Raw genomic sequence first — 12,522 nt, 5'->3', positions numbered from 1 at the left:
CGTGCACCAACAGCCTCTGTGATATTCCAGCAAAGTTCCTGCACTGATTTCTGCTTTCCAATGTGGAAACGGATGAGCAAAACGTGGCTGAGTGGAGAGTTGAGGGCATCCGGTGCTGCTGCCAAGACCCAACGCTTGGCACTCCGATGATGGCAGTGGGATGGCCCAGCACATGGGGGTGAAAAAACAGCACTGCACGGAGTGATTCCAGAATCTGTGCCCCCAGGCAAAGATGGTGGCTGTTGTGCTCAGCTGCTGTCCTGGTTGGGAAGGAGGCAGAAGGGAGTAGTGCAGGGAGCAGCACTCAGGTGGGTGCTCTGCAAGTGGGGACAGATGCGATGTCCCCATGGGGACAGCATCTCTCTGCCCTTCAAAGGGTGGACCTGTAGGAGAAGGGGGTCTCCAGTTGCTGCGGGAGCTGCTGCTCTCCTGCTGGCACAGCCCAGCACTTCCCCACCTTCCCAAAAACACAGCACTGCTCCTTACTTTGTATTCGCAGAACAAAAGCAGCCCAGAAGAATTTCAGCCCTGTCAACACTTTCCCAGTGGTATGAGACTTTTTTTTGTCCTGCCTCCCATGCTGAATTATTCATGACCATAAAATATTCATCAGCCACTCTTCTCCCCACTAAACTGCAAAGCAAACCCTCAAACAGTAACTCAAGCCCCCTTCCTTCCCATGGCTTGCAAAAAGTTGGGAAATAAATTTCTTGCTGATGGTTGTTTTTATAGTGAACCTTTGTAGTGAGGTTTAATCATGGAGGCAGATTTCACACTGCCTCAAAACGAACCCAAGAACTTCACCCAGCATCAGATTCCTCCTCCAGCTCACCCAGCTTTGATCTGTGTGTCCTGAGCTCATGGCTCTTGAAGGAAGGAAGTGTCAAGGAAGTGTCACAACCAGTCGAACCACAGTCAGAATCAGAGAACCATAGAAGGGTTGGGTTGGAAGGGACTTTGAAGATTGTTGAGCCATGGAAAGATTGGATTGCGTTCGAAGGGACCTTGAAGACCATAGAACCATGGAAGGGTTGGGTTGGGTTGGAAGGGGCTTTAAAGATTGTAGAGCCATGAAGTGGTTCGGTTGGGTTGGGATGGAAGGGATCTTGAAGATCATAGAACCATGGAAGGGTTGGGTTGAGTTGGAAGGGGCCTTAAAGACTGTAGAGCCATGGAATGGTTGGGTTGGGTTGGGTTGGAAGGGATGTTGAAGATCATAGAACATGGAGGGGTTGAATTGGGTTGGGTTGAGTTGGGTTAGAAGAGACCGTAAAGACCTTAGAAGCATAGAATGGCTTGAGTTTGAGTTGGAAGGGACCTTAAAGCCCATCCAGTTGCATCCCCTTCCATGAGCTGATTGAGCCCACCAGATCAGACTGCACACAGAGCCATCCATCCTGCTCTTGAGCACCTCCATTGGTGGGGTTTTTCCACCAGGAAGGCCAGCGTTGTGCAGGGAGCCCCAGGAAGCTCAGTGCTGCCCTTTGCAGTAGAGGTGGTGTAGGAAGAAAGGAGGCTGCTGGGCCAGAGGATGGGTTTCGTTTGCTTTGAGTGCAAGCAGGACGTTGGGTGTTGCTATCGGAAGGTGGAAAGGCAAAGTCCTGTATGGTTGTGTAGTCAGTCCCAGAGGATGGGAGGCTTAATTCTGTTGTGTTGTATGGCGTGGTGATGGCCATGGCTCCAAACCAGGCCACAGCATCCTGCTCCTTTTCCTGCTCCCCACTTCTTCCCCACTGGGACTCTCACAGGAATGGCTCTTCCTGCAGGGAGAACATCCAGTCACAGAATCACTAAATTGTTTGAGTTGGAAGGGACCTTTAAAAGCCATCTCATCTCATCCAACTCCCTGCAGTGAACGGGGACGTGAACACACCTAGAACCCCTGGCTTTGGGAGGGGCTGCTTGGCTGCTGGGTGTTGCTCCAGGGGGATGGGCAATGCAGAGAGAAGGTCTGATGTGTGCAATTAACAACAATTAATGCTTCAGCGCAAGCAGAAGCACGGTGATGCTCGTGGGGCACGGGCACATCTGAGTGATGCAGGTGGTGCAGTCAACCTCCGAGCCAGGGACTTAGCACAGAGAGGCACCTGCAGGACGTGCCATCCTCTCCCAAGCAGAGCACAGATGGGGAGCCCACATCTCCACCTCTCAGACCCCACAAGAACCTTTCTGACCCCAGAGAGGTCACCCGGCTGCAGGTACAGGGGCTCCTGGGGGCTTTCTCTGGGTGACCAGCAGCAGAGCAGGACCTGACAAGTACGTGGGAAAGGGAAGAATCACCACAAGCTCTTTCCCTTTGTAGCAGTTTTAATTTAAGATGAATTATTAGCTGGGAATACATGGCGTTTCCCCCCAAGCTTGAGTAAACGTACGTTTGAATACATTTCAGTGAGCAGAGGGGGAGAAATGGAAGTTTCCAGTGCCGTTATTTTATTTTCCTGGATTATAAAATATTTTTAAACGCATAAATAAAATGCTCCGTCGCAAAAATGCTGGCGTGGAGTTGGACTGGTGTTGGTTTTCCAAAGCAAGGCAGGGAATGGAGCTAAATTGAAATACAGCCCTTCTGGGTGATCTCTTAAAGGGAAACCAGCTCCAATGGGATTTAAGTGCCTCCTTCCACCCACGCTCTCCTCGCTTGAATATTTATGTTCCTATGGAGTGTGACGCATTCCTTTCTTTTTTGGTCCCTTTTGGTTTTTAATACACATCAATATTGCACAATGCAACGCGTCCCATCCCATTGGGTGGAAGTGAGGAGGGCATAGAGATCTCATGATGAGGAGTGAGATGAGGAGTGAAATGAAGTGTCACGCTGCCAGCTGTGGGCTGATGGCACAGGGAGGCACAGGCTCTGGTTTTCCTGGCTCACTTGGCTCTCACCTTGAGCTCGGATGTTGGATGTTGGAGTAGATACGGCAGCTTCATGTGATTATCAGCTGAGCCACTGGGATAACGCGTCCAGCTCTAGCATAGATGGGTCCTGAGAGCAAAAACCTGGGGGGCGTGCAGAAAAGGTGAATAAAGTACTGTGAGAGGCGAGGAGCTCACACGTGGGAGCATCGCTCTGTCTCTGTGGGAAGGAGACCATCACCAAGGATAACACAAGGGGTCTCCATTGCTCTGAGATGAGGGTCGCCAGGCTCTGCCCACTTCTGCTAACCAGCCCTTTATTTTGCCTTGTTTTCCATTCTGATGTGATTTTTAGGAGCACTTCTGGAGCTTGGACAAGACAGAAAACAAGATTTCACCGCAGCTGATCTTCCAGATCTGGGACAATGACAAGTTCTCCTTCGATGACTATTTGGGTAAGTCAGAAGGGCACGAAACCACCTGACACAGCTTTTTTTTTGTGCTAGCCTTGTTAACCATCCTCAGAAATCCAGGTTTAGACCAAACTAAAAGAAAACAGAAGCCTGCAGCAGGAAAGGTAGCAGAGCCATGCAGTAGATCATCCGTGTAGCTGGAAGCTCCAGCACTATGGGATTCTTCTTTTGGTTGGATGTTGTTCTACTTTTTCCTTTTACCACCCCAAAAAAACGTCCAACACAAGAAGCCTCACTGAGGAAGTATGTGATCAAGATACTGGTTTTGATTAATAAAAAAGGCTGAGTGCCCAAATAACCTCTCACAAGATGTGCTTTCCAGTTTTAGCTCTGCTCTTCATGAGCTCTTGGTCACCCTCTCCGTATCACTGCCAGTGTTGAATTCTTTGCAGCACCATAAGGAAAACCAATGCTAGACTTAGAAAATGGGGCCACGCTGAGCCTATTTGTCCAGGTCAAGGAGGTCAGGAGGCTGCCATGGGGAGCACTTCTTCTTGGGAGCAGTCCTTGGGGAAGGACGGGCTGCCCAGGGAGTGGTGGGCTCACCGTCTTTGGAGGTACCCCGGAACTGTGGGGATGGGGCACCGAAGGATGTGGTCAGGGAACGTGGTGGGAAGAGTTGGGACTGGGCTTGGGGATCCTTGAGGTCTTCTCCAACCTGAATGGTTCTGTGATTCCGTGTGCTGTTACCCTGAGAGGTCTTCCTACCTCATTCCTCCCTGCAGGCTCCATCCAGATGGATCTCAACAGGATGCCCAAGCCTGCCAAGACCGCCGAGAAGTGCTCCTTAGAGCTCATAGATGACAGCTTGTCTGCAAGCCGCTTCGTGTCCCTCTTTGAGCAGAAAACTGTCAAGGGCTGGTGGCCCTGCGTTGCAGAGCAGAATGAGAAGAAGATCCTGGCAGTAAGGCCCTTGGGCGTCCTCTTCGTGTTGTCCCTTTGGGGACTCATTGAGCTGGGCATGGCTGGGCTGAGCAAGTGGAGGAACTCGTGGTGTGGCATGAAACCAAGTCCGGGGCTGCAGATTTGACGAGCTAGAACAGGATTTCTTCCAGGATTTGTTAGGCAATACGCAAATCACTTGTTTGCTCCATTAGGTTTTTTTGCTGGTGTTTATGGAGAACGTGCCAAGTAATTTAACTCTGCATCTCAGCTGTTCTCAATGCTGTTATGACAGGCACAAGGGGTTCCACTGCAGATAGGTGCATCTAAATGTGGGTCTGTGGGCTCCAGTGTGGGTCAGTGGTGGCCATTTGATAGAGGTGAGAGAGGCCAAGCTGCAAATTAAGTGATTCAGCAAAAACCCTGTAGGCAGTTGTCTGAACCCGGGTGCCAATTTCTGAGATGCTGAGGGGTGTCTGCTGGGAGCAGGCAGAGGGCGGGTGAGGGGTTGGCATGAGATCAAGCTCATTGAGCTCCTCATGGTCACTGCTGGTAGTGACTGGGCTGCTTTTCCTTTCCCCAGTCAGTATTTTGCACTGTTCGTTCTTTTCTCTGCTTTTTGCTTATTATGTGCTTGTTTTCGTTTCGCCCATGCAGGGAAAACTGGAAATGACTTTGGAAATTGTGGCTGAACACGAGCATGAAGAGCGGCCAGCTGGAGTGGGTCGGGATGAGCCAAACATGAACCCCAAGCTGGAGGACCCCAAGTAAGGGCATCAGGAGTGGGAAAGGAACCACTGGGGCAGAAGGTTCTCAAAGAGAGGGTTGGAAAGTTGGGTTCGTGGTGGGAGGCCTTCCGTGTGGAGATGTGGCACTTGGGGATGTGGTCAGCGGTTGGCGTTGGGGTTGGAAGTGGTGATCTTGGAGGTCTTTTCTGACCTTAATGACTCTGTGATTGAGCCTAGTGGTGGTGGGTTGGTGGTTGGATTGATGATTTGGAGGTCTTCTCCAGCCTTAATCACTCTGATTCTGTGAGTGGGCAAGGCGGTGTTGGGTTGGTTGTTGGACTTGGTGATCTTAGAGGTCTTTTCCAACCTTAGTGATTCTGTAGTTCAGTGATTCTGTTTGCAAGGGGCTTGCTCCATGGGTGAAAGCTGAAAGGCTGGGGTGGAGCTCCAAGGAGCACAGACCACACAGGGGAATGGATTTTCTCTCTTTCAACGGGGCGTGTTCGTGGGATTGGGCATCCAGGAAGGTTGAAAGCACCGTGAAAGTCAGAAGTGACCCCAGCTTTGTCTGCAGGCGCCCGGAGACCTCCTTCCTGTGGTTCACCTCCCCATACAAGACCCTGAAGTACATCCTGTGGCGCCGATACAAGTGGCTGCTCATCCTGGCCATCGTGCTCTTCGTTTTGCTGCTCTTCCTTGGGATCTTCATCTACGCCTTCCCGGTACGAGGGGTTTGGGAGGGGGGAGATGGGGTGCTGAGGGGTGGTGTGATGGTCCTTGAAGAATGGCCTGGTGGGCCACAGTGGACCAGAAAGAGAGCACATTTGCTCTCTGCTCACATCTTTGTTTCATCCCTGGAGGTGCCCATGGCGATGGATGGGGCCCTGGGCAGCGTAACCCAACCCGTGACTTGGGCTGGAAGTGGATGTGCTTTGTGGTCCTTCCCAACCCAGCCATTCTTTGATCCCGTCGTTGTCCCTACGATTGGATTACTTATTGATTCTGTGATTGATTCTGTGATTTATTTCGAGTCGAACGCTGCTGAGGTTCATTGGTCGTTCCCACTGAGCTTTGATGCTGGAAGCGTTGAGCGTTGGTGGGAAAATCCCTAACAAAACCGCAGCCTAATTAGGGGTACAGCCACGTGGCAGGGCTGAGCAGTGGCAAGAAATTATATTCTGTCATTGTTTTAAGGTGCAGGAGGGTTTATAGGGTTTAAGGCAGCCCCGTCTCTCACTGCCAAGGCTTGCAGCCTGTTATACAACGCAATGTCTGACACCAGGTGGGGAGGGTTTTCACCTCATTAATCAAGGAAGTGGCCTTTTCTTGCTTTGCTGTCAGTCCCACTGGTGAAACAAAACAAAACAAATAAATAATGGAGCCCCATCCTCCCCACTTGGCTCGGGTTGGGGTTTTGCGTCCTCCTCTGCTCCTACAGCGCTGCCATAATTCATCCTCTTGGACGCCTTCTCCCTCATGGACTGATAAGAAAAACGCCCCGCCTCTCCTTCCAGCACATAACAAATTCTGCTCCTTGGGTTTGATTTGTGTCCTTGGGAAGGGCTGGGATGCTTCTGCTGGAGAAGTCATTCCCGAGGTGTGAAGTAGTGGGGAAGAGGAAATAACCTTACAAGAACAGATCTGTGCTGCGTTGTCATCCCAAGCCGTCGCGGAGGATCCCCTCCATGCTGAGCAGCAGAACCCTGAGCTGCTGTGACCCGGAGCTCAGTGTTCCCCCACAGCTGTGAGCAGTTTTGCATTCATTCCAGTGGCATCGGATGAAAATAGAGTTGAGAGAAGCAGAAACTCACAAACTGTAACTATTGATTTACACTGGTTATTACTCGGGATTTTTCCCTGCTTCCTGGCTCAATGTTGTTGTATTTAATTTCGTTTTGGTCGGGTCCATTTTTTTAGTCATCTTTTGAAAAGGGAATGGAATTTTTTTGTCTATGCAGTTGGCCAGCTTCCCCTAGATTTTTGAGGTCACCGGTTCTGTATCGACACGGAGATTCAGTTGCCTCCCCCTTCCATCCAACAAGAGATCTGGCAGTCGTGCTGGTGATGGTTTGCTGTGAAGGATGCCCCTGGCGTGCTGAGTGTTGGCAGGATGCACCGTGGCATCCCTGATTAAATGCACTGAAATCCAACCCCTCATTGCTTGCTTTCCTGCCTTGCTTGCCAGGAGCGCTGTCATAGCTCTACACGCTGGCCACGAAGCTTTGAGGTCCCATACCACAGGTTTTTGGGTGCATTCCATCCCATTGCTCTTCAGAGCTGGTCCTTGGCTAAGCGGGAATAGGATGGGAGGTGATGGCCTCACGTCGTGCCAGGTTGGATATTAGGAGATGTTTATTCTCCAGAAGAGTGGCGATGCACTGGCACAGCTGTCCGAGGAGTGGAGGTGTCACCATCCCTGGAGGTGTTCCAGAACCGTGGGGATGTGGCACTGAGGGCTGTGGCCAGTGGGCATGGTGGGATGGGTTGGGGTTGGGCTTGGGGATCTTGGAGCTCTCCTCCGACCTGAATGATTCCATGATTCTGTGAGTGGCCGTGGTGGGGATTGGTTGGCACTTCAACTCGATGGTCTTGGAGGTGCTCTCCAACCACCATGCTTCCGTGATGCCACGATTCGATGAATCACGGTTCAATGGATCAATGGATGCACGTCCACAACGCGCCCTAGGAGTGAGCAGAGCCAGGGCTCCAGGGCTGCGTGGGTCACCCCCACCCTGGGAGTCTCACCTGGAAATGAACCTGGGGCGTTTTGTTGGCTTTTGGTATAAGAATATAATGTTTAAAAGCTTTTTCTCCTATTTTTTTTCCCATTCCCCATGTAATGATGGCAGCTTCCAACCACAGCCCCAGCTGCGTGGTGACAGCCCTGTGCTTCCAGCTGGAGCCACAAACCCAGCAGCAGCCCCCAGAAAGGGTGGTTCCCAAAAACTCCAGCTCTTTTTTGGTGGATAAACGTGAGCTGATACCTCAGTCCTGTTCAGAATAATTATTCAAAAAAAAACGATCGTCTGGACCTACCAAAATGGGGAAAACACTGAAAATCTGATCTTTTGAGCTTCTTCATCTCTTCCTGGGAGCTTTTCCACCCTCCCTCAGTGTTGGGCTCCTCAGCAGCCTTCCTCAGCTGTGCTCACGGAGCAGTGATGGAGCAGTGAAGGTTTCAGTGGTACCACCACGGGAGGAGGAAGCGCTGCTTCCAGCTGCACTCAGCTCTGCTTTGCAGCACCGTGAAAATGTTTACTACCTTTTAAAGCTCTGTTTGCGTTCTGAGAGCCCAGCGTTGCTTCCACTGCCATTAATTCTAATTACAGCTCGCTTTCTGCGCTGATTGATAATCCTGCTTGGCTTTCAACACTTGGTTAATACAAATTCGTGGCTGGACAGCAAACTCGCGACCCTCCGGAACGCAACCGTAAAAAATAGAAGAGTTTTGGAGGACAGACTCTTGAAAGACAAATGGATGGATAATTAATTCGAAGGTTATGTCCCACTGGAGGCTTTTCTAATGACTTCTGGTAAACTGCCCTAAGGTTGCTGGCCTGATTTATGGCATTATTAGAAATCCTCCGCTGGCAAATTGCCCCGTAATTTGCTACACGTCGTAATTTATCGTGATGCTTTTGGGCCGGGCTTTACTTCTCTTGTTTTTATTTTCTGCTCTCCTCCAAAGCTGCATTATGCTTTGTTTCCAAAGTCTTTTTTTTTTTTTTTTAATTTCTTTTTTTCCAAAGGAGTGATAGAACATCCTGTACCAATTAAATCCAGTCTGTTTGGGAGAGCCTTCCAAACTGGCTAGTATGTGGTCACGGGTGTTTGAACCGGCGCTACTTTAAATGCAGCTCTTTCCAACCAGCCCATCTTTGCCTGCATTTGCATTGTGGTCTTGATAAGCAGCATTGACACAGCTTATTCTTTCTTAAGGGCTGTTGTCCTCTTTCAAGGAAGGAATTGCATGTAGAACAGGCTGCAGTGCTGTGGGGGAATGCGGAGATGTGGCACTTGGGGACGTGGTTTAATGGGGACGGGTCGATGGCTGGAGCTGATGATTGTAGAGGTCTTCTCCAACCATACTGGTTCTGTGACTCTATGAGGGGACATGGGGATGGGTTGGGGTTGGGCTGGATGATCATGGAATCGTAGAATGGGTTGGATGGGACCCCAAGGATCATCAGGTTCCAACCCCACAACCACAGGCCGGGCCACCAACCTCCAGGTCTGGCACTGCACCAGGTTGCCCAGGGTCCCATCCAACCTGGCCTTGAGCACCTCCACCACTCCCTCTGTAAAGAACTTCCCCCTGACATCCAAACCAAATCCCTACAGAGGTCTTCTCCAATGGTAAGGGCTGCCCAGGGGGCTGTGGGTGCCCCATCCCTGGAGCTTCCCAAAGGCTGTGGATGGGGCCCTGGGCAGCCTGAGCTGCTGGAGGACGCTTGGCTTGGACTTAATGATCTTCAGGTCCCTTCCAAACCAGGTCCAAACCCAAACCATTCTGGGATTCTTAAAACCTGGTGGAAGGGACAATCCAAGCCCATGAGTGCTTGGTGCTCACTGCTGGGAAGCCTCTACTGGAAGAAGGCGAAACCCCTTCCCGTGTGTCCTGAGCATCCCATAGGAGTGTTGCTCTTGCTTTGACCTCCACATGCCACCATGCCCCAACTCACCACTTCTCTCCCTTCTTTCTCCCCCCCTCCAGAACTACGCTGCTATGAAGCTGGTGAAACCTTTCAACTGAGTGCCTGGATTTCAGCAGGAGGCTGCAGCCCAGGACGCAGCGACGTGCCTTTCCCCAGAGCAGTGTGCCACCTGCAGCCTCAGGAGCAGCACCTAAACCAAACCTCCTCTGCAGCAGTTCTGATTTGGCTTCCTTGTCCTCCTTCTGTTTCTTTTAATTTTGGTCAGTGCTCGGATGCAAAGCTGGCGAGGGTTGGGGAGAAAAGGACCTTTTTGTGGGCTGTCCATGGCGGTGCTCATGGAGGAGGGATGGCTGCAAGGCAGCCACAGTCTCTCAGGTCCTGAGCGGGTTTTTCTTGGCCCTGCAGCAGCCTCCCTTTGCCTCTGCCGTGCGATGTGCATTCGTGCATTCCTGCTTTTGAAGCCTGTCCTCCCTCCTCTGCGTTCCCACGTGCCCCACTGCCTTCCCAGCCAACGCTGCTGCAGCAGCAGAGGGCACGGAGCAGCCCAGGAGCAATGCAGCGCAGTGGGGGCTTTGCTTCTCTCCTCCTGCTGTGTAACCCAGCAGCTCAGTGGCTGATTGGTTTTCTCCTTTTGCTTAAGCCAAACAGTGCAACACCAGAGCACAGTGCACGCTGCTGCTGGCTGCTAGCAGGGCAGGCCTTTGGAAGCACAGCTGTTTGCTTTGTGCTTTGCAAGCAGGGTGTGATTAGTGCACACCATGCAGGTTTTGCACAGCCCTGAAGGTGTGAATGGTGTTGCTGGGCCATTGCTGCTTTCTGCTCCTCCTGCCCACGCTGCAATCACTGATGTGCACTGAGAAGGGGTTCTGCTGCTGCTCAGTGTGGCACGTGGGAGCAGACAGCAGAACGAGGTGATCCCAGAGGATCTGTTTCTCAGGACAAGCTGTGCTGGCGTTGGCTCCAGCGAGGCACTTAAGCCTGTTGTTAACAGCAGATGGGGGGGAAAAGCACACGGCTAATTGCTTTGCTGGCCAGGATGTAATGTAAATCCTGTGCTGCTCGGTACTGTGACAGTGCCTGGATTGCACAGGGCAGCTCTGCCACGTGTGAGGACAACCTTTCAGACACAGAGAATGTACCCCAAAGCAGCTGGTGCTCAGGTGTGGAGGTTCCCCACCCCAGGAACCATTTTGCCAGCAAAACGCTTCGGGTTTACCCATGTTCACCTTTTTTCTTGATCTCGTTCCCACTCGTGCTCCTGTAGCTACTGCTGACCTCCCAGCTGCTGGCCCAAGATCAGGGGATGCTGCTTCCCCTGAGGAACAGGCGAGCTGAAGGGGAATGTTGGCTTTGCAGCTTCCTGGGTGAGTTACAGCTTGGCCAAGCGGTGCTGCTGTGGTTGGTCCTCTTCCGCTGCAACCCAGCTTGCCTCGCTGCCTTCCCGCGTGCCTTGCTGTGCCATGGGAAGCCAGGCCCCTTTCTTCATCTCTTGCCCCAGTTTGCACATTTGGTGAAGTTTCCCATCTCAGTGACCCTCACCTGTTTCAGAAATGGGATCTCAGTGCTGAGAGCCCCAAAGAGACGAGCAGCCCAAAGCACTGCTCCCGTCCAACCACGGGTGGTTCTCATCCATCCATCCTGTTGCTCCGACCAGAGATGAGCAACCCTACCAAAATAATTCCACCTGTCACTTCCCCAGAGCCTCTTCCATCACAAAAGCCTATTTTATTCCCTAGCAGTTCTTCCCTGGCAAACCAGAGTGGGTTGACAGTGATGGAAAGGGAAAAGGCAGCATCCCCACATCCAATCCTCTTCTTCCCAATCTGGACTGCAGAGCTTTGTTTCATCCGGGGGCTGTGGTGGGCAAAGGCAGTTCTGAGCACCTGCAAACATCAGCCTGGTCTCGTTACCAAAGCCAGCCAAGAGGCCGGACCCAAGTACAGCCTTCTGCACTCTATGCCTTATATATATAGATATATATATATGTATCACTGTGGTTTACAAATGAAATAGCTCTGAAACCTTCTGCTTCCTGGTGTGTTCTGTTGGGCTGTCCAAGTGTTGGTCCCCACTGTGCCAAGGAGATGCTCCGGGTGGGAGAGCTCCAGGGGATCGTTAGTGTCTGTGTCCTCAAATGCCTGTCTTTTCCCTGAAAGGGTGCAGAGAAGAATATAGAACAGAATCAGTATAGGAGAGGAGGGGAGAGGAGAGGAGAGGAGAGGAGAGGAGAGGAGAGGAGAGGAGAGGAGAGGGAGAGGAGAGGAGAGGAGAGGAGAGGAGAGGAGAGGAGAGGAGGGGAGAGGAAGGGAGAGAGGAGAGGAGAGGAAGGGAGAGGAGAGGAGAGGAGAGGAAGGGAGAGGAGAGGAGAGGAGAGAGAGAGGAGAGGAGAGGAGAGGAGAGGAGGAGAGGAGAGGAGAGGAGAGGAGAGGAGAGGAGAGGAGAGGAGAGGAGAGGAGAGGAGAGGAGAGGAGAGGAGAGGAGAGAGAGAGGAGAGGAGAGGAGAGGAGAGGAGAGGAGAGGAGAGGAGAGGAGAGGAGAGGAGAGAGAGGAGAGGAGAGGAGAGGAGAGGAGAGGAGAGGAGAGGAGAGGAGAGGAGAGGGGATTGGATGGGGTGGGGTGGGGTGGGGTGGGGTGGGATGGGATAGAAGAGAAATAGTATAGCATAGGATAGGATAGAATTAGAATAGGATAGGACAGGATAGAATAGAATGGGATAGGAGAGAATAGAATAGAACAGAATTAGAGTAGGATAGGATAGAACAGAATGGAATTAGTATAGGATGGGATGGGATGGGATGGGATGGGATGGGATGGGATGGGATGGGATGGGATAGGATAGGATAAGATAGGATAGGATAGGATAGGATAGTAGGATAGGATAGGATAGGATAGGATAGGATAGGATAGAACAGAATTAGAATGGGATAGAAT

The 12,522-nt window shown here is 51.6% G+C and overlaps 1 protein-coding gene across 1 annotated transcript in view; it reads left to right on the top strand.

Moving 5' to 3' along the window:
• The window catches only part of DYSF (dysferlin), a 62,208-nt gene extending 50,595 nt beyond the window's left edge, over positions 1-11,613 (top strand). The window contains 5 exon segments of the mRNA XM_085223781.1: positions 3,209-3,308; positions 4,052-4,230; positions 4,866-4,975; positions 5,511-5,658; positions 9,651-11,613. Coding sequence (XP_085079907.1) covers positions 3,209-3,308; positions 4,052-4,230; positions 4,866-4,975; positions 5,511-5,658; positions 9,651-9,689 — 576 coding nt within the window. The 3' untranslated portion in view covers positions 9,690-11,613.
• Positions 11,614-12,522: the final 909 nt, after the last annotated feature.

This window comes from Meleagris gallopavo, chromosome 4 (genome assembly GCF_905368555.1).
Source record: "Meleagris gallopavo chromosome 4, MGAL_WU_HG_1.1, whole genome shotgun sequence".
Classification (NCBI taxonomy): Eukaryota; Metazoa; Chordata; class Aves; order Galliformes; family Phasianidae; genus Meleagris; species Meleagris gallopavo.
This window is presented reverse-complemented; position numbering and strand designations above follow the sequence as displayed.